The sequence below is a fragment of the Carex rostrata genome, chromosome 3 (genome assembly GCF_964058835.1).
Source record: "Carex rostrata chromosome 3, lpCarRost1.2, whole genome shotgun sequence".
In the NCBI taxonomy this organism is placed as follows: Eukaryota; Viridiplantae; Streptophyta; class Magnoliopsida; order Poales; family Cyperaceae; genus Carex; species Carex rostrata.
In genome coordinates, this window is record NC_135920.1 from 13,162,644 (window position 1) to 13,185,797 (window position 23,154).

The following is a 23,154-nucleotide window of genomic DNA, read 5'->3' on the forward strand; positions in this document are numbered from 1 at the left end:
GATGAACTATATTTGTGTGGGACTAAGAGAACAGACAAGAAAAGCATCGTCGATCTGTTATATTGCAACAAATCGTCTAACTTAGGCATTAGATTGGTTAAATATCGTGGTAAATAACCTGGTTCATGTCTGTTTCCAAAGTGTCCGGCCTAAAAGAATCTATTTGTGGTATGAACAATGGTATAGCTGTGTAATTAGAGGTGTCTGGCCTAAAAAGTGCCCGTCATGGGTTATATTTGGTCTGATTTTGTTTGGTGTTTTAGATTATGACACTTCCAATCTTTAACTAATCTTTGCAATTTAAAAACGATTTAATGCATGGAAAAGTGATAACTATACCCTTTTTTTTATTTGCACCCATTGCATCTCAGATGTATTGATTTTTTTTAAAAAAAAGTGTTTATACATGATGGCAAAAGTATGTGTTGTATCATTAGGAGTAATATTTGAAAGATATATTTTCACTTATTTTTAAAGTACTTGCACTTTCTTGTGATTATTCTAAATGAAAAGGTGGTGAACACACTTTGCATATTATGTGTAAATACTGGTGATTTTTTCTTAATTTACAATTCGTATGTTAATCATAAATACTTTCAGGTGAAGATAAGAGGTATAAAATGTGAAATGCAAGAATAATTTCTCTTATTCATATTCTACAGGTTGATTTCTTACCCTCTATGGTGAAAATTTATAGGAGTGATACTGAGAGCAATAGATATTTCATCAAGATTCATACAATACTAAATGTTAAGACACTACCTTAAATTCATGGTTCTTTGTGAGTTTTCGACTTTTCTAGTAGAGGAGAGGATAAGGACACTGTAGCAAGGATTTTTTTTTTTTTTGTAAAATAGAAATAAACAAATATATTTAAACGAAAAAATCAGCATGTGCTGGATTTCCGAAAAATACCTCCATCGTAGTACCAGCACTTCTAAAAAGTACCTTCACCTTAAAAAAGTGCTACAATGGAAGGTGGAGTTTAAATGTGCACACATTAAACTCGTTCCACCCTCCGACGTAGCACTGCTTTCGGTGGAGGTGTTTTTGGAAAATCCAGCACGTTGGGTGCTTGTTACGTTAAATGAGTTCGTTTATTTCTATTTAAAAGAAATTATGTAGTAAGTTCCATTGAAAAAAAAAATGCAAATATGATATAGTAACTAGGTTAGATCTATGGGTTCGCCGCGAGACATTTCTTTAAGGTTACGTTTGGTTGTGGAGTCAAGGATTGAATTGTTTACTCTTCATATTTTATACTTCATTTGATAGTATGAATATTGCTTAAATTAATCCATCTAGAGTATGATGTTGGAAAATGAATCTTTGTCTATGAAAGTGGGACCTACAAGTGGTGTAAGTGTCGGGTAAGTTAATTTGTCTGGAGAGCTGGAATAACTTATTCCGTATTAACTCATCTCTTACTCCATCGTACTCTTTCTATTTTACTTCTCGTTTAGTGGCTTAAGTGTAGAGTAAGATGTTTACTCAACCTCTTACTCCACAACTATACATGACCTAATAGTTTACCACCTGCAACAAAATGCATAGAAATAATCTTTTTTTTTTTATTGAGAGATGGTTTAGTGAAAATAAAAATAGTTAGAATAACTCTTTCACTGTTAGTTTTAGTAAAATAGTCAAAACTCACTTTTTGTAAGAATTAAGTTATTATAATGAGGAGGGTTCCAATACCTCATATTTATATCTTCATTTTCTTCATATTCAAAGTCTAAATTGTTAATCCGAACCGTTCAACATAATATCCATACTAAAATATGGTTAGGGATGAAATTTTATAATTTTTGAAATTTTTTTACTATTTTTTAAAATGGGTAGAAAATCACTGTTTTTTTAACGGTTCAAAAACAGTGATTTTGTACCTATCTTAAAAAATTCCAAACAAAATTCCAAAAAATATAAAATTTCATCTCCATGTATATTTTAGTATAAATATTTTGTTGAACGGTTCGGATCGACAATTTGGACTTTGAAAACGAAAATATAAAATATGAGGTATGATGAGGTATGAAAAAAATGAGGCATTGGGAACCTCCTCTATAATAAGACATACAAATTGAATTCTCTATTCTAGTTATTCAAATTCAATCAAGCATGAAAAAGACTATTCCAAATAGTCTAACTCAAAAAATAACTTATTCTCAATTCAACCAAACGTTTTCCAATTAGTTATCGCAAAAGCTGAGAATTAGCCTTTGGTCTAGTGGCAAAGGCATATGGTCTCTATGTGAGAGGTTATGAGTTCGAAACCCTGATGGAGAAAATGTTAGATATGTACTAACAGGCCAGAATATTTTAGGCCTTAATTAATAGTTAATTAATTATGGATTAGGTCTTTTTGGGCTGCATCAAACATGGGCCCGAAATAATCTGATTTTCTGATATGATCTGATCATATATGATTGGATATGCATATTTGAATAGGTGCGAATTGAATGGATAAGATCTTCTGAATAGGTTTGATCAAGAGATACGATCAACAGATGTATTGTATTATTTATATATACAATACATATCTATTTTCGGGACTGATCTCTCTTTCTCTATTTTTCGGAATAGGACTCTCTCACTCTAATATGTTCTGTTTTCGGATAGAAAAGATACAGACAAAACCAAACCGAAAATAGGACATATTTTCGGACAAGAATAGAGAAGAGGTTTTGGATAAGAAAAGAGACTGAAAATAGATGAATGGGATTTTCGGATTTATTAGATGAAATCGAAAATCTGATCTGTCTGATTCGCGCTTAGTCAGAAACCGAAAAGGAAAACAGAAAGACAAGAAGGGGACTGCAAGTTGGCGCTAGCACTTCGACTTGCAGTTGTTCGTCATCCTGTTCGTGTGGATACTGATAGAGGCGTGACTGCTAGACTGTTACGTGAATCTGACACGAAACGAAAGGAGAAGGAAAGGAAAAGAAGGTTACCGCTAGACTAGATTTGAAGTTTCCGCTGCGCATCTAGTGGTAAACTCTGTTTTAATCCTAGAATTAGTTTTATACTTGGATTCTGGTTTTCGGGTAGTGAACAAATCTTGAACTGTTTCAAATTGTTGCACTATAACCTACCCGAAATCCCAACAGAAAATTCCTTGTTATTATAACAATGATATTAAATAGTTTGGTGACTTACCTCCAACCTATACTCAAAAAAAAAAAAGATAACTAAAGCTTCATTGATGAAGAAAGTATACCAATATAGAAAGAGTGAGTCTATGGTACTATGCATATTACGATTTGTTACCGTGCTACGGCTCTATATTTGAGTTTTCAAATCCTAACGGTCGATCCGAACCGTTCATCTTGTTCTCCATATTAATATGTGTTTGGAGATCAAATTTTACATTTTTTAAAAAAATTTTACTATTTTTTTAGATTTATTGAAAATCACTGTTTTTGGATGGTCCAGAATTTTCAGATCAAGTGATTTTCTAAATATCTAAAAAAAGAGTAAAAACATTTCAAAAAATGTAAAATTTGGTCTCCAAACACATATTAATATGGAGAACAAGATGAACGGTTCGGATCGACCGTTAGAATTTGAAAACTCGAATATAGAGCCGTAACACGGTAACAACCCATGATATGCATAGTACCATACACTCACTCATAGAAATTACAGCAATATGCAAGATAAAAAGTGTTCGCAGACTGCAGAGCCAAGAACGCCAAGTAATGTAAAATAAATAAAGTTTGGTAAAAAGCTCTGTGCCATAAAAAATGCGAGAGTAGCCATCGCTGGCTTATGAAATTCAATACCTCAGCGTGTTAGGCCGGATACAAACTCACGGGACTTTGTGAGTTTTACTATTTATAAGACCATTTTTCCAAATACTGTTCAGACATCAAATTTTCCATTCATATATTGGATTTATTTTTCCATGGGAAACTTAATTGTAAGTCAAGATGTTGGAAAAAGAAAAAAAGAAATTAGGCTGGACCAAAGTCTCCCACGGTTCGACGTTATTAATTTCATTCACAAAGCGTCATTAACTAAATAGATGAAAGAAAAATTAGGTGTATGTTTTAGAGTAGAACAAGTTTACTCAGATTTTTGTGAACTTAATTCTAAAATCTATTGAATTGACTTTAAATGATGAATCTGAACCGTTAAAATCCGTCTATCTTACGAGTGATACGTCTACATACAAAAAAAAAAAAAATTCAATTAATTTTGTATAGAGTCAAGCGGTTAAAATTAGATAGTTTATACATTCATTTTAATGCATTCATTTTTTGAACTATTTTTTGCGACTTGACTCTATATAAAATCAATTCGAAATTTTAAATTTTTTGTATGTAGACGCATTACTCATAAGGTAGACGGGTTTCAACAATCCGGATTCGTCATTTGAAGTCAATCTGCTAGGTTCTAGAGTTGAGTTCACAGAGAGACTTGATGAACTTAAGAACACTCTAGTTCTAGCATGCAAGGGCGGACCCATATGGTCCCACGGAGGGGAGGCAACACTCTTCCTTGGATTTTGAGTTTTAGTGGAGATCATAACGTTCTGATTTACTTTGCTCTCTCTTGGAAAATTTTTTGTCCCCCTCTGAATGTTTAATTTGAGAGAGAAGGATTGTTTTATAAATAATAATATATTTTTAGGTATTTAATTTTGACTGATCGATTTTGGAAGTAATATGTACATTTAGCATCTTTAAATAACAATGTGTACATATTCTATTAGATTATTTTCATCTAAAGGATGTTGTTTCAAATAGTATGTTGTTTTTCATAGATTTTAGATTTTATTCTTCAATTTTAATAATGAACTTATAAGAAATATTACTTATAAAATTGAAATCTCAACTAAGTTGTAGTTGTACACTTGTACTCATTCTTTTAAATTAGCTAAAGTTTAATTAAATACAAATATTGTTATAAAATATTTAAATGAATGTGCTTATACAAACGTGAGATTGGGGCTTCGCCATGTCATTGGGCCTCCAGGGGATAGGAACTTCCCGTGTCGTTGGGCCTAGAGGCCCAACAGTTTATTTCTAAACAGAAGCCCTTATACCCCAAATTTCGGCTAAAGACATATCTGATTGTTCATATACTAAACCAGTTACCCGTACTAGGCTATTTGCTCGTACAACTGAGTTGTTTCATCGAAGGAGCCCAATTATTTTAGCAGTTACCTCAACCAGTTTCAGAAATCTATCTGATCTGATTTGAACTCGAATCCAATTATTTTAATTGTTTGAAAAATATCAAACTGATCTGAATCCGATCTGAAATCTGAATTTACCAAAACGCAGGCATCCCAAAATCCGCAACGTTGAACGTAGGAAATCGGCCCGCCCCATACAATGGCTAGTTCTTTTTGAATTCACATCCCCTCAGGTTACCGAACTGAGTACGATTGAATCGGACGGCTCAAAATTATTCTTTTTAACTTGGCACGAATCTCAAAGTACAAATACTGCCCCTGCGCCATCCTGAGCAAGCACCGGCTGAGAGTAAATTTGGACCGTCCGTTTCAATCTGTTCTTTTTGCCATTTTCCATTAAGACAATTTTTTTTTTTTTGAAAATCTTCACATAAGCTGCGAAGTCGTAATGGAAAATCGAATTCTCAATCTTTAAATACAACAACTCTAGAATTTTTTCCTAATCAATCATGCTATCTCTCCTTTCTCCGTTAAGACAACTTGTATATAATTTCTTTTTCTATTGTCCGATTACAATAAATCAGCTTGTCCTTTAAGAGGCGGAGGAATCAGAGACGCTCAATCATGCTATTCTCTCCCGCCATTATCTACCGAATTTTTTATTAATAGAAATAAAATAAAAAGAATATCGAAAAACGGGGTTATTTTTGAATATTTGCGATAAGTACGTAGACCGAGTTGTGTTAACCCGTCCCGGTTACGTCCCTAATCTCCACCATAATCCTCTCTTTGCCGTAAAAAAAACAAAGCAACCCGGACGAGTTTAGAGGTCCCGTCCTGGAAAGAAAAGAAAAGAAAAGAAAAGAAAAAAAAAGGAAAATGCGGACGGGTTAACGCGTCCCGTCCAGGCGCAGAAAAAAAAAAATTAACCCGGACGGGTTAAGACACCCCGTCCCCCACGCTTTATCCCCTGCCCCCCTTCCTTTTTCTTCCCTTTCGCTTTCGCTCTCCCCTTCTGTCTCGCGCTCGCGTTCTTCCTTCTGTCGGTCCCAACCCGGACGGTTGCAGAGTGTAGGACGGACTGACACAACCCGTCTGGATCGTCAATTTCTCACCTAATTTTTCATTTCCATCGCTCATTGAAGGTTTGTTTTCTTTTAAAATATGTTAATTAATACTAATTTATAATTTGATTTGTTATCAAATTATTTACTATAGTAAATTTTATTAATTTGTTAATTGCATTTAAAAAAACTGATAAATTAGGGTTTTGCGATTTGAAAAAATTGGTTTATTTTTAAACTCATTTGATATGGTATAAATTAATTTAGTTTAAATTAGTTCATAGCATAGAATTGAGAGTGTTGATTAGGGGTGTTCAAACGGTTCGGTTTAAACAGTTTGGTTTAAACAGCTCGGTTTAAACGGTTCGGTTATTTCGCTTTATTGGATAGGTTCGATTATTTCGCTTTATTGGATCGGTTCGGTTATTTCAGTTTATTGGACCGAACTGAATTAGGGTTTAGATTGTTATTCATTTTTTTAAAATATCATGCATGCAGAATGTCAAGCAGTCGTGATTTATTTTTAAACTCATTTGATATGGTATAAATTAATTTAGTTTAAATTAGTTCTTAGCATAGAATTGAGAGTGTTGATTAGGGGTGTTCAAACAGTTCGATTTAAACGGTTTGGTTTAAACGGCTCGGTTTAAACGGTTCGGTTATTTCGCTTTATTGGATAGGTTTGGTTATTTCGCTTTATTGGATCGGTTCGGTTATTTCAGTTTATTGGACCGAACTGAATTAGGATTTAGATTGTTATTCATTTTTTTAAAATATCATGCATGCAGAATGTCAAGCAGTCGTGATCCGGGTGGTCCTTCACATGCTGCAGCCGCACATGATGATTTTGGTTTTGAATCGGCATGGTCAACAAATAATTTTAGCAATTTATTATGGATGCCGCATGACCAACATAAGGTCTCACGAATCCATGATGATGTAAGTTACTCCATGAATCATATTTTTTTTTTATAAAATGATATAACCATTTGAATTACAATATTTTACTTTACATTGACAGGATTACAGAGATGTAGGAGTGGACCCTCGAGGTATCTGGATTGGGATTGCATACAACGACCTTTGCAAACCATTCTTGCTTAGACTCGGTTTGTATCAGGTTTCTCAAATGGCTCACATAAAAATTGACCTAGTACTCCTCGTTGGTCTCGTGGAGCGATGGAGACCAGAGACCCACAGTTTTCATCTTCCCGTGGGAGAGATGACAATTACGCTGCAGGATGTTTCTTGTCTCTGGGCGCTGCCGATCATAGGGTTACCGATGACAGGTCCATCAGACCGTACTTGGTCTATCTTAGTGGATCAATTTCTTGGAGTTAATTGTGCATGATCGGTACGAGAAGCATCGGCATGGCATGTATGTGGTCCTGAAACTGTTCTAATTTCCCACTTAGATGAAAATAATCCAGACTTAGCATACAAACGCCACGCACACCTGGTGTCCTTGCAATTGACTACCATGCTAGTTCTATTGCTCCCCGTAATTTTTTCTTCAATATTCTTTTTGATATGATAACTATTTATTTTCAATTGTAGAGCCTCTTTTGAAGAGAACTCATTACCTACAGCAAGTGTATCATGAACATGTTTTGGCCTACTGAAGAAGTTGACATCTGCGGGTTGAAATGCTGAGGTGTCATTGAAGCTTGCCACAGGGTGACTTACACCGCGGTCACTTATGGGAAAATGTTCGGCCTGAACACGTGGTGTTTGGTGTGATTGTGTCGAGGTATCATCCTGAACATTTCCTTCTGATTCAGCTTCATTATCCCAGTCGGTGTCATCCTCACATGAGTCAGCGTCCTCTTCATCATCACTTTGCGGCACATCATCAAAATCAGTATTAGGATCAGCTGCCTCCGGTGGATCGATCCATGGGCTATTCTGATTATTGTATTCTGTCTGAACAGACGGTGACAACTCGTTCAGATTGGGATAAGGATGCAGATAAAGGTCTCGCCTCGGTGTTTGTTGTGTCGGATAGGGTTCTAAGAAACTAGGATCCGCATAGTTACCACTATATTGGGTATGTCGAGGGTCTTGCCTCAGTGTTTGTTGTATCTGATAGGGTTCGAAGAAACTGGGACCCGCATAATTATCACTATAATGGGTCTATCGAGGTTCTGGATTTGTTTCCGGCACCATACTATTAACGAATAACTACGGTTGTATTTCACCGATGATTGGAACCAACTCAATGTATAAATCGAGAAAAGTATACTGGGTTTGGGCACGAATACTTTGGATATAAATACCTCTCCAACTCTGATCGAACACGATTTCAATTTTCTCATAATAACGTCGGGCTGTTGTACCAACATTAACCTGTGCATGTGCTTTTAGGTTATACTCATTCTCAGAATATCCAAGTTGGCGATAAATTTCACCTTTCACATCATATCAACTGTATTCATCAGTCACACTCAATGAGAATCGAGGACTAATACTATACTCTACTCCTTTACGACCGTGTCATATTTCACCACCAAAATAAATCATCAGCATCAACATGATTAATTATTTTTAAAAATTAACCTGCACAATAATGAATAAATCACATATTATTATTATTACAATAATAAAAACTAATATTAATTAAATTATTCTACGATAGTTACTAAATGACACAGCAGAAAATAACAAAATCATTTAATTGAATAAATATAAATTTCAATAACTACATAAAAACAAATTAAATTTGATAACATTTTAGTCATATACAACAAAATTTATCTATTGAAATATAATTGATGCTAAAAATACGGTTGATATTAATTAAAATATTCTACAATAGTTACTAAATAACAAAGCAAAAAAATATAATTAAAGAGTTACATGTTTAAAATTTAATTTTGCTGACAACAACCTCTGCTTCTATCTGAGCTTCTGTTTCTTTCTATCTAAGTTCTATCTGTTTGAGTCTTCAATCGGTATATCTGGTTTTTGTAGAATGACAGTGAGTTATGACTCTCAATCTGACTATTTTAATCTGCAGACGCAGTTCTGCGTGATATATGGTGCCCGGACGGGTTTACTAATACCGTCCGCCTTTTTCTTTATTTTTTCGCAGGTACCGGACGGGTTTAAGAAAACCATCCCGATTTTTTTTTTACCCGGGACGGGTTGTGTACAACCGTCCAACTTTTGTTTTTTTTTTTCGGACCCGGGACGGGTTGTGTAGAATCGTCCGGATGTTTTGTTTTGTTGTTTTTTTTTTCCTCTCCGTTGACAGGGTGATTAGCGATAATCCGGACGGGGTAATTAGACCCGTCCGGTGGGACGGGCTTATCTAACCCGTTCTACTTAGTTTTGGATAAAATTCAAAAGTAATACTGTATTTCGATATTTTAATTATTTTTTTCTATTAATAAAAAATTCGGCATTATCTACGCTGATCTTCCGTATCAAAAGTCGTGCAATGCTACTATACTAATAGTGATAGGTATTCTTTTTCATAACTAGAAAAACTGTCGGTCTGACATAGGACCCCACTTAATGTAATGATATATTGTCGGTCTGACATAGGACCCCACTTAATGTATTTTTTTCATAACTAGAAAACATTATCCTCCTTTAATGTAATGATAGCACTTATATCACGGCAAGCAACCTCACATGCTGTAGCATGTGCTTCTGTCCAGTCTCTCTTGCTAGAAAACGGGAGATTGGTTGCCATTTAAACAGTTGCATCATTGCATGTGAATTAACAGTCTTGTGGGGTCTATGGAGGACTAAAGGTAGATCTAGCCTCCAGGAGTGCTCAGACGGTTCGGTTTGTTCGGTTTTCAACCGAACCAAAAAATTTCGATTTTAATGATTCGGTTTTTACGGTTTAAATGGATCGGTTCGGTTTAGATTTTTCAAAACCGACAAAACTGAACCGATCAAATTATATTGGTTCAAGTATGGTTTATATTTTGTTTGGTTCAATTATTGTTTCCTTTCTTTCATTTTACTTTAAATATTTTAGAATATCTACATATTTTGTATGGAATTGAACAATTTGTGTATGAACATGTGTAATTTTTGTTAATAACGGTATCAATAGGTTTACTTCGGTTCGATTCTTAATCAGTTTATAACTTTAATCGGTTCGGTTTTATTTTTAAAAACAGAAAAAAAAAATGGTTTTATTATTTTAGTTCGGTTTCAATAATTGTTTGAACACCCCTAGGTAGATCTCTAAAAAGAAGCTGGTGGGGTCACGAAATATTTCTTGGCACCGAGCAATGCTTTTCAATTTTTAATAAATCCCAAAAGTTAAATTAGTGTATTTGCAACTCAAAAAAAAAAATCTAATAAATAAAACAGTAGAATCTGAATTCTGATGTATGTTCTGTTCCGTTTTTTTACTAGTTCTAAGAGCGAAATGAGGTAGAAATAATTTAATAATCAAATAATAAGAGGGGAAAAGAATTCTAAACTTCCTTTTTGCTTCAGTTGTTCATCACTTGGATACAGCATTTGCATGCATTGATCTGATTTTTGCCTGTTTTATTTTCTTGTATCTTTAAATTCTGTTAAACCTTCACAACAATTATGTCACGATTATACACAATTTAAAATCCTAGTCAATTATAGTTTCACTCGTAATTGGTACTGGCCATAGTGACAAATGAATTATTCGGGTTTAGTTCGGCGAGGTCAATAATTTGTGATTCAGGAATGATTCGGAATTATTCAGATCAGAGATCTCTGTCCTGCAAGAGCGCAAAAAAAAAATATTCTAGAAAAAATTCACGAATAATTCAGAAAATTTGGAAAAACTTTGTAAAATTCGCGAATCATGCGGATTTAATTAGGTCAAAGTTCGGTCAACCGAATAATTCGACGTTCAGTTTGAGATCACCAAAAAATCGAATTATTCAGATTTAATTCGCAAATCTTGTAACTATGATACTAGCTTGATTCATATTTCAACATAAAGATTTGAGTGAGTCTATGGTACTATGCATATCATGGGTTGGTCCGTGCTACGGCTCAATATTCGAGTTTTCAAAATTCTAAAGGTCGATCCGAACCGTTCATCTTGTTCTCCATATTAATATGTGTTTGGAGACCAAATTTTACATTTTTTGAAATATTTTTACTATTTTTTTAGATATTTAGAAAATCACTTGATCTAAAAATTCTGGACCATCCAAAAACAGTGATTTTCAATAAATCTAAAAAAATAGTAAAAAAATTTCAAAAAATGTAAAATTTGGTCTCTAAATACATATTAATATGTAGAACAAGATGAACGGTTCGGATTGACCGTTAGGATTTTAAAAGGTCAAATATTGAACCGTATTACAAGCTAAATCGTAATATGCATAGTACCATAGACTCACTCTAAAGATTTACATAACATTATCTCGATTTATCCATAATTTGCGTGGATCCGTTAATTTACACCTAATACACTATACAGTTAACCGCATGGCGAAATTTGCGGTGTATATGCTCAACCCCCCCCCCCCCCCTTTTCTCTGCCTATAAATACACACCTTCTAAACCCCGTTTCAATTGAACTAAAATCAAATTCATCACCTTTCTCTCTTCAATTAATCACAACAATGGCTTGTCGTCTCCTTGCCTTTGCTGCCTCTCTTGCTTTGCTCTCTCTCTTTATCCCTTCTGCTCTCTCAGGTACCACCAGTGACAATAATACTTCATTTAAGAAAAATTAGAATTCTATCATTCGAAAAAACCACAAAATTGTTTTTTTTCTGATGCAAACCACCTGTGCAGGTAACAGTAACACCATTAAATTCCATGTGGAGGAAGGCTCGAACAACATATACTTTGCGGTTAATATCTTTTACAGTGGCCAGATTAAAGCCGTCCAATTGAAGGAAACTAACTCGCCTTATCCCGGTGCCAATGGATGGGAAACAATGACCCATTCCTGGGCTAACATTTGGAGGTTGGACCCGAACCACCCGACCTTGCCGCCTTTCTCGATCATGATTACCGACAGCAAGAACAACAGGTTTGTTGCCAAGAATGTCATTCCGCCGAACTGGAAAAACAACGCCGTCTACACCGCAAACCTTGTTAGAGCCTAAGTCATGAATTTTATTTTAGTATGTGTGAGTAGCATCTGTTTATGATTGAAAACAATCTTAATTATGGATCACATTACAAATTATAAGTACTGATCCATTATAGTTGTTTGAATTTTAGTTATGGAGGTGTTTGTCATGGGAATCATACATGGGGGATGCGTTAGATGCAACCTTACAAGTGTTATATATTTGATTGTCCATGAAAATAATTTTAAAAACTATATATTGAGAAATGAGAGTTCAGATCGATTTAGAACAGTGTAGAAAAGTAAGATACAGTCATAATTAAACTGTGTCTTCCTAGTTTCTTCATTGTGTTGTGTTGAATAATGTGTTTTTGTTTCCATTTTTGGTTTCCTTTATTCGAATATATACTGCCATAAAAAATTTCATCCTACTTATTACATGCAAGTATTCTGTTTAGTATTCTGTTTCATTAATTATGTTATAATTTACTTGGCAATTAAACATTATATAATTTTAAAATCATTTTAAGGGAAAGGAATGGATATTAAATGGCTTCATATTAATTTTACTATTTGTGTGTGTGGGTGGGTGGGTTGGTGGGGGGGAGGGGCACCGTCCTCACTCTCTGGCAATAGGTGCAAAAAACAATTTATAAATTTATAAAACCATGTATAACATTTGGAGGGAATTCATATCACTTGAGATAACTCAAATGTTTTTAGTTTAAAACCGAACCTGCTGACCTACATTGACATGAATATTAAAGGGATCTCGTATATTTTATTTCGGACCAGAATGATGTGAATTCTGATTGAACGGTTCGGATCTAATCTCAAAATTTTAGCTAAGCGGATAGAATAGGGGCCAATATTATTTATTCTTTGAGATTCGTGCAGAACGTATTTTTGATGCAAATCTTTTGAAACAACCTCAAAAGTTCAGATATCTCAGAGGAGACGATTTTTTTGGAAACAACCTCAATGTAAAATTTTGCTATATAGGTGAAAGGAATAATTATTTATATTATCATCGTTTACAGGGTCTAACTTCTAACATCCATTAATTAAGCTCAAAGAATATTTCATTTGAGGTGTGAATGGTTTTGCAAAAAGCAACGAAAAGGACGTAAATTGAGTACAGTCGGTGTCCTCTGTCACATAAGCAGTTCATAATTGATATTAAAAGGATAGAAAAGGGGGAATACATTATTCAATCTCTACAGTTGGTGTTTAAAGTAACAAACCTAATAATGACTCCATGTGAGGAATAGATTAGATCGACATGCCATGTGAAGGTGGACACTTGTTCTAAGACTTGACAGGTATCAATGTATCATTAGATATGCCTCATATTTAGGAAAGTGTCATCGTATCTAATTATTATTATCATTATTTATATTTATATTTTACAAGTAGTCTTCCTCTACTACAGTCTACAGTTTATAAACAATAAAAGAGTTTAATACAAAAAGAGATGAAGAAAAAAATTGGAAGAAGAAAAATACAACCACACATACAATCAAAATATCTATAAATAGCAAAGTAAATCCTTGAAAGAAAGGTACACACAACATAATGTGGTTGCAGGGACCTAATTAATTCACCACATAATGTGGTCATAACTCATAAAGACCTATTGAATATCTGACCCGCCACATATTGTGGTTATAAAGACCTATATATTGTATATTCACAACTCTATGAAATCTTTCAAAGAAAAGAAATCACATAGCATGAATTGCCAGCTGCTCTTGATCATTTTTATGTACTCTCTATCCTACCGCACATCCACGTACAAATGTAATCAGATATAGTATTAACAAGTAGCTTTATATTCGGAAGCAAATAATCTAAATTTCATATATAGTAAAGTAAAACTTTGTAGCCTTCTCTATTTTGAACATGTTTGGGAGTGAGACAAAGTGAATGAAGAAATAAATATATATAACTCGTATTATTTTGCGAGGGTGGTGATGAGAATTATCTCTTTATTTTTATTCTATCATGGAATCAAGCACCATTGTAAAGTTTTTAATTAAGATTTACTGTTAGTTCCAAAAAAAAAAAAAAAAACAGAGAAGAAAGGATGATACCTTTAGACTGATTTATAAATATATGTTGATTTGTTTCTAATAATGTTTCACATGGCTTAGATTCGTAAGATAACTAATGTTGATTGTTGAGGTAGTTCTTTTGGATTATAAAATTGTTTTATGTCATGAAAGTAAGATATTTTTGTTAGCATCTTATGAGAATTCAAAAGTTTTCACTTTTCAAACCATTTTCAGTATAGACACTGAATTTTGAAAATAAAACACTTTTAGAGTGATTTCCATAATCTAACATTGTCAACATATATATAAAGTTGGCACCTAACTTTATAATTGAAGAACAAACTTTTTATAATTGCATGTTATGATTTTCAGTTCTTATTATCCTGTTAATGATCTAATATCCTTAAAACCATTTCTTATTAAATAAATTTTCCACCGCAAAATGCAACATGTAAAAGATTCTTCCGTCTGGTATGGATGTAGATATGCAACCAACCAATGGTATAGGGATGGCGATATTTTAAAAAAAAGAGCTGGAGTTCCGTATTTATTTAAAATAAAAATAAAAATGAACGTGGTCTAATGACACTTTCAACAAATCAAAATTCAATGATCTTGGAACTAACCACCACATGCCTCTATCTACCCCACACATTGCACTATAGTGCGAAACACCCGGTGGAACTGCAACTACCTTAACAAACGTCAACTAAGAATATATTCTTTCTTTTCTTCCTTTATTTATTATTATTTTATTTTTTTTAATTGAGATCCTGTGTTACTTGTTAGGACCGGTAAATTAAAAAAACTCGTAGTTCGTGACTCGATTAAGATTTGCTTCGCAGGGGCGGATCCAATCTAGTTCAAGGGGGTCAACTGTCTCTCTCTAGATTTTGAAATTCTATACAAATTTATAAGTTCGGATCGACTTTGTCTTCCTTTGAAATTTAATTTGCCCTCCTCTAAACTTTTGGTCTGTAATTAATGTTAAATTTAGGGTTAACATTATGATAAATTTCTTGAATTCTAATTGGTAATTAGGATTAGAAGTCAGATCGTTGAAAATTAGAAATTAGAACATTGTTTTTTATTTAGTATCTGATTAACTATTCAAATCCGATTCGTTATTTTCTTGCCCCTCCCTGATGAAAATTCTGAATCCGCTCCTGCAGCTCGGCTCACCATTAGCGAATTCAAATTTGATCCGGCACAGCTCGTGCAAGCTCCGATCATTTATCAGCTCGTTGCAAGAATAAGATGAAACTATTTTTTAACTCTTTCACTATCCCTCTTGGCAAAAAGAAAAAATTCCGATTTATAATCTATACCTGGTTCATAACACCAAATCCACGATAATCTTTAATCTATACACGGCTCTCATAGTACAAACCAACTATTAACAAGGGCTTGGTATGGGATTAGATCAATAAAAATTAAGCTCAGCTCGGCTCAGCTCATTCTAGCATGAGCCTAGTTCACACTTTGTCTAACTTTGCTCGGCTCGTAGACAGCTCATTACTTGAACCAATGATTTGTATTAATCGTACGCTGGACTACAACAACGTAACCGATTACCGTTCAAATACTGTTAATATTCTGATTGTGAGGTTTAATTAGTATAGTGGTTAATGAAATGAATGGTGCTCAATCCAAAATGTTACAAAGAGCAATGCTTTGATGTGTGATTTAAGTTAGTGATGCATTCTAGTTATATTGTGGCTGTGACTCAGACCAGCAAAGCTAATTTAAGAATAATGCCACACAAAACATATCAGAAATAAACACCAATTATTGTTAGGATATGGCGATCGCTATCTAGGTGCACAAGTTAACACATGGTATTGTGTGTGTCAACATCAACACACATATAGGACCACACAAAATTGATTGCACAATATATCACAGTGGATATGGCACAAGCATCAATCACTACATTGCTACAAAATAACAAATTGCTGATTTCTAAATTAATTGAGTTCTCAATCAAGTAGATTTTAGAACAAGAAAGCCCGATTAAATTAGAGACATGGGTACTTTTATTATAGACAACAAGATCATAACAGTGCAGCCACAAAATAACAATAGAAATAATTAATATATCGAGTAGAATTAGGATGTTCTTAAGTTCATCAAACTTATTTGTAAACTCAACTCTAAAATATATTGAATTGGATTCAAATAATAAATCCAAACCATTAAAATCCATTTACTATATGAGTAATGTGTTTGCATGAAAAAAATTTAATATTTTGAATTAATTTAGTATAAAGTCAAGCTGTCAAAATTAGAAGGTTTATAAATTAATTTAAAAAAATGCATTTATTTTTGAACTGTTTTTTGCTACTTGATTCTATACAAAATTAGTTTGGAAATTCAAGTTTTTTGCATGTGGACACATCACTCGTAAGGTAGATAAATTTCAACGATTTGGTTTCGTCATTTGAAGTCAATCTGATAGGTTTCAGAGTTGAATTCACAAAAGAACTTGGTGAACTTAAGAACACCCTAGTTCTACTCATAATATATCTATGATATGTTTGGATTGGTAGAGAATTACTGCTATTCAAAAAGCGGAGCTATTCCCGATCGAAGCAATCCAAACAACTAATTGACTATTCCGAATAGCTGAGAACGGCGCGCTACTCCATTGTTCGTTATTCCTTGTAAAAGATGGAATTGCGGCTATTCTCCTGTGTGAAGAAAGAGAGAATATATTTCTTTCTCGAATTTCCACCAACACAACTACGATCTGAAGAAGTTGATGTCACTTTTGTCATCTTCACATCGTGATAATTCATTTGAGACTCTGATTGCCTGTCTTTTCTTTTCCACAACACCACATTAATATTAACCCTTCTCGATTACATCTATTCACTAATTCAAATGTACAATTCAAATTAACTAATCTGAATAGCAACACATAATATTATTTTTACAGTAATTTAAAAATCACTATTTTCTCTCTATTTTTATGTACTTATCACGATTCCACTATTTTTATATTAATCCTTGCTATATTTCCAGGTTTGAAAATATCCGAAAATTGTGTTATTCAAAATAAACGAAAAAAAAAAATTAGAAAGAACAATGATACGCCTAAAATTATGATACCCCTAAAATTATGATACCATCAAACTGGTCAAACAGATATCATCAGCATTAGACACAGAGCTATAATATAATCACTATTACCATATGTAACATTGATTTAGTCTACCATTTTAATGTACAATCAATAATTACATACACCTAAACGACTAGAGGCCAAAACTCAAAAGAGCGACGAGTCTTTTCTTGTCGAAAGGATCGTGTAGGTCACGGAAACAGAGGTAGAGCAGTTCAATAGATACAAGGGTTCTAAATACCTAGCTGGAGGTAATAGATACAAGGGTTCTAAATACCTAGCTGGAGGTACGTAATAGTTACGCTATAATTTTTTCGGATCTCAAAAACTATAACGCTATTAACTGTTTTTTTTATAATGATTCTAAAAAGTCATGGCAGTGTGGCACCCCTCGTAATATCATTTAATGCGTAAAAATTGCCATAGATTTTGCAACAAGCTGAGTTCAAGACTTCGAATCTGAGGCGCGGTGGCAAGTGGTACCGAATCTCCTGCCCCCAGAGTCACTGCAGGGTGGGACCAGTTACTGTTAAAGGGTTTAATTATTGTTACTGTTTTTAAATTTGGGCCCACCCGCAGTGACTCTGGGGGCAGACGATTTGGTCCCGTGGCAAGTGTGATTACTTAGGGATGACAAAACAACTTAATATATAGCCATGATTAATTAGCTGCTCGGTCCGAGGAAGATGTCGGATAGGACCAGGACATTAAATTAAATCTACACTCGAGCCTTGTTAATTAAACATGCATGTATTTAGAATGAAATTCAGTCATCTTACTTGTCATCATTTTATTATATTCTCAATATTATTATGTACATTTTTCAAAATTGAATTGAACAAAAATTGTTAATTCTAATTTTTTGTGTTGGGTGCATTATTTTATTCACCAATAATTTAAAAATAATTATATGTGAGTTCAGATTTAAATTAAATTGTGAAATATTATTAGAAACAGAAAAGATTTTCAAAATTTATAAAATAAGTTGTTGACATCTCAATACTCTGCTGAATATTTTTTTTCGTTTATTTGAAAATTTTAAATGATTTAGAATCGGACCAGGCCAAACTGAGTCTGGTCGAAAATATAATAAATCGAATCGAACCTCAATTTTAGACCCCTAATATTTGAGAGGATAGACCTAAAACTTTACACAAACCACTTTTTTTTTTTCTGTATAAGTCAGTACAGGTACAGCGCTTATTTTTTAATAACATCTAGTTTTCGTTTTCTTTAAATTGTTAAAAGAATTACTGTTCTTAAATAAATTATTGTTTAGGTCTTGTCAGTTGTCACATTTGGTAGCTCGTCGGTCCTAATGAAGAGATTTTACGTATTTGAAGGGGTCCAGGGAAAAAGTGCCTCTGCTAGTTGCTACGGGCCCACAGATTGTCATTTATTGAAGAACTTTTTATTTTAGCAATTCAAATAAAATATATTGGAAACATGAAAGAGTGTTTTGGTTTTATAATTTTAAAGAAAAAAAAAAGAGAAAGGGGAGGTAGCACAATTGGTTAGGAAGATATACTAGAATTGTTATACCAAAGGTCAAGAGTTCGATTCCCCCTCACGAACCTTGGTAGCTACTACTAAGTTTTCAAAAAAAAATTTATAGAAAAAAAAAAGCTAAATCATTAATTTTGTGGTTAATGTACACTCCTGCATAGATCCCTAAAGGAATCGTATTATTGATTTGGGTTCTTGATGAATCCGAATCATGGTATTTTTTTTATCATGGAATTGTGTGGGATGAGATTTACGAGCTTCAGAATTTGCTATTTGATTTGCAGAAACTCATACTCATAGAATGAGTGCATGGTTGTACTGTAAAATTAGTTGCAGAAAAAATATTGCTTTATTTTAAAATTATGTATTTCTATTAAAATTTCTCCCATATTTAAAATTACAAAAAGTTTGCAAAAAAAAAATTCTTTCTAGATCCGGACTTTTTGGCAATTTGATTATTCCCATAATGAGAAATTAATAAGAAGAAATCTCTCTGTATATGAAGCAAATAATGACATATGAGAGAGTGCAACTTAAATACCAACGTGTAGAGAAAGAGAGAGATTTTGAAAAATAAATTGCACCGGCCGAATATTTGCAAGGAATTATAATTCTATTGTTCATGTTTGGTTGTACAATAAAGTTAATGAAGATTAAATTGCTTACTCCATCTCACTCTACATATTTTATATCTCATTTGATAGTTTGGTTCATGGCTTAAATTAATTTACCTAGAAGAGTAAGGTGTTGGACTGTTGGATAATGAACCTCTGTCTATGACAGTGGACCCTACAGGTGGAGTAAGTATGGAATAAGTTAATTCATCTATAGAGGTGCAGTAACTTAATCCGGATTAATTCATTTTTTATTCCACCTTACTCCTCTTCTTTTACTCCTCGTTTGACTACTTAAATATAAATTAAGGACTTTACTCCGCAACTAAGTATGGCCATTTGGCCCAATCTCATCTGATTTCCGTTGGAATTCTATGAAATCAAAAAAGTTAAAACACTCTTTGATGTTTCCAATTATTATTTATTAAATTTCTAAAAATAGAAAAAGTCTTCAAGGGAGATGCCCCAGCATTGAATGCTCTATATTCTAACTAAAACCAGAAGAGTGACAAGGTGGCAATGGCAAGTGCTTCCAAGGCCAGCCATTGTGCAATATATGTTTGCAATTTTTGGCGCTTTTCAAATATATTGCTGCACCGATCCTTAATTTGATCAACGAAATCCGGGATGCATCTTGTCCTGATGTATTAATTATTTGATTTTCTCTTATTTTATATAGTTATTTTACTGCCGTTTTAATCTTAAAATATTTCATCCGTGGCAACTCTATCTTGTTAACTTATAATAAAAACAAAAGGAGAGTTCAAATGCCTCCATGTTTTTGTGCCTTCATCATGCATCCATCTCTCTCCATCATTTTCAAAGTTCAAACAGTCGATTCGAACCGCTCAACTTAACCTCCATACTAAAATATGTTTGGAGACCAAATTTTATATTTTTAGAAATTTTTTTACTATTTTTTTAGATAGGTACAAAATTAGTAAATCTGAACTATCTAAAAACAGTATTTTTGTACCTATCTAAAAAAATTGTAAAAAAATTCCTAAAAATATAAAATTTGGTCTCCAAACATATTTTAGTATGGAGGTTAGATTGAACGGTTCGGATTGACTGTTTGAACTTTGAAAATAATGGAGAGAGATGGAGGCATGATGGAGGCACAAAAACATGGAGGCATTTGAACCCTCCTCTAAAAACAATGCAAGCATTTCATCAAAACATCAACTATATAGAAAAAGAGGAGGGTTCAAATGCACCCAAATTTTTGTGCACCCAAATGCACCCTATTCTTTCAAATCTTTATTTTCAAAGTCCGAATAGTCAATCCGAACCGTTAGATGCGATATATATATTAAGATGTGCTTGGAGACCAAATTTTACATTTTTTGGAATTTTTTTACTATTTATTAAGCCACTTTGAAAAATCGCTGATCCAATGGTCCAGAAAATGTAAAATTAGCGATTTTCAAAGTGGCTTAATAAATAGTAAAAAAATTCCAAAAAATATAAAATTTTGTCTCCAAGCACATCTTAATATATAGATCGCATCTAACGGTTCGGATTAATTATTCGGACATTGAAAACGGATAAAAAAGATTTGAAAGATAGGGTGCATTTGGGTGCACAAAAATTTGGGTGCATTTGAACCCTCCTCATAGAAAAATGATTATTCAAATTTAAATCACAGCGTATATTATTTTCATATTTTTGTCCCGAGTATATATCTTTTTCTTCTCAAAATAAATATACATCAGTATATATCTACCTATAGAAATTTCAATTTTCAAGTGATATATATTTAGTCCTTTCATATTAGATTTCAATTTTCAAGTAATTTGCATTAGAGATAGGGGTGTCATGAATGACATCATTTTATCTGTTTACCTAATTCATATCATATTCGATAATACGAGTAAGGGTAATTAGCCATTATCGTATAAGACAATTTTTAAAAATAAAATTATATATAGATAAATGAGGAGGGATCAAGTTACAACAAGCATTTTCTACATTTTCAAAATCCAAATCGTCGATCCAAACCGTTAGATGTGATCTCTACTATAAAATGTGCTTGGAGACCAAATTTTATATTTTTTGAAATTTTTTTTACTATTTATTAAGATGGGTACAAAAACTAGTCAAATTAAAACCATTGAATTTTGTACCTATCTTAATAAATAGTAAAAAAATTTCAAAAAATGTAAAATTTGGTCTCCAAGCACATTTTATTGTAGAGACCACATCTAAAAGTTTGGATCGACGATTTGGACTTTGAAAATGTAGGAAATACTTGTTGTAACTCAAAAATTATTGTAACTTGATCCCTCCTCTAGATAAATATACATTTTGTATAAAGATGATACATGATACAATAAAGTTTTGTATTTTATTAAATTTTCATAATACAAATTAGTTGTAATCATTGTTTTTTTTGTTTTAAAAAGTATTTTATCGAAAGCACAAATCAAGATGTCAATGACATTTTTTTATCCGTTTATCCGATCCGAACCGTATTGAAAAAGTCGAATAAAGATAAAGAATCGTTTCCGTTATTGTTATTGAAGTATTGATATTAAAGTTGCATATAGTGTTATCATAATATTGAACAAATTCAATTTGGCGGTGCTATTTTAGAACGTGATTTAGGTTATTGAGAGCTGAAAATTTTGTTTGTCTTTTATTACCAACTTGTCTCTGGACCTTTCTCTGTTACGTGTTTGAGCAAGGGATGTCTAACGTGATAGGGGATGACTTTATGAAAATATGTTACAGTGAAATATATATATCGTTCTTTAAAAGAAAACAATTTCATAAATATTGCTTAAAATTCAAAAGTAGTAGTACACCAGTAGTCAATCTTTATTAGAAGATGCATTCAAGAGAACCGATTTTTTTTTCTTTGGTCTTCCTGAGATTCATTGTAATATTTATTATGTAACTTTCTTTATTTGATATATTGTGCATTGTTTGGTGCATAAATAAGAAAGAGAGAATTAAAAAACAAATTAGATATAAAGCAACAATTTTTTCCCCAACTCTCAGTAATAAAAATGATTTTCTCAAGACAACACTGTCCAATTTTTCTAAATTTCTTTTACAAACAATAATTAGAAAAATAAAATCTAGAGAACCAACATGATATTTTTCTTTTACAAAAACCATAAGAAACGTAATAGGCTATTCGGTACCTCCTATTTATTTCAAGAGGTATTGAATAGGCTGTTCAGTATCATAGAAAACCACATAGTTAATGGAGAAAAAGTTGTGGTATGGAGTGGTACCGAATAGGTTATTAGGTACCCATTGAAAATAAATCAATGGTACCGAATAATCTACTCAGCACTTATGATTTTTGTAAAAAACAAAAAAAAAAACAATCATTTTGGTTCTCTAACTTTCTTTTTTTTCTAATTATGGTATGTAAAAAAAAATCTAGATGTCTTCATTGTCATTCTAAAAATATTACAATTGTCTTCTTTCTTTTTTTTCTTTTTTTTTAGGAAACAATTGTCTTGAATACCCAGATGTACAACCTATATACAAGTCAAAACCTAACCTTTAATCCATCATATCCTGACAAGTACCATTTCTGCAACATGCATTAATTGAGAGTTGCTGCACCAATCAAATTTGTGTACAATGAAACAACGAAAG

General features: G+C 32.9%; 1 protein-coding gene across 1 annotated transcript; it reads left to right on the forward strand.

Annotated features, from left to right (window-relative positions):
• Positions 1 to 11,734: 11,734 nt before the first annotated feature.
• On the forward strand, positions 11,735 to 12,491 carry LOC144551601 (expansin-B6-like). Its single transcript, XM_078299633.1, has 2 exons — positions 11,735 to 11,856; positions 11,959 to 12,491. Exons 1-2 carry the CDS (start codon positions 11,784 to 11,786, stop codon positions 12,273 to 12,275), a joined length of 390 nt encoding a protein of 129 aa, XP_078155759.1. The 5' UTR covers positions 11,735 to 11,783; the 3' UTR covers positions 12,276 to 12,491.
• Positions 12,492 to 23,154: the final 10,663 nt, after the last annotated feature.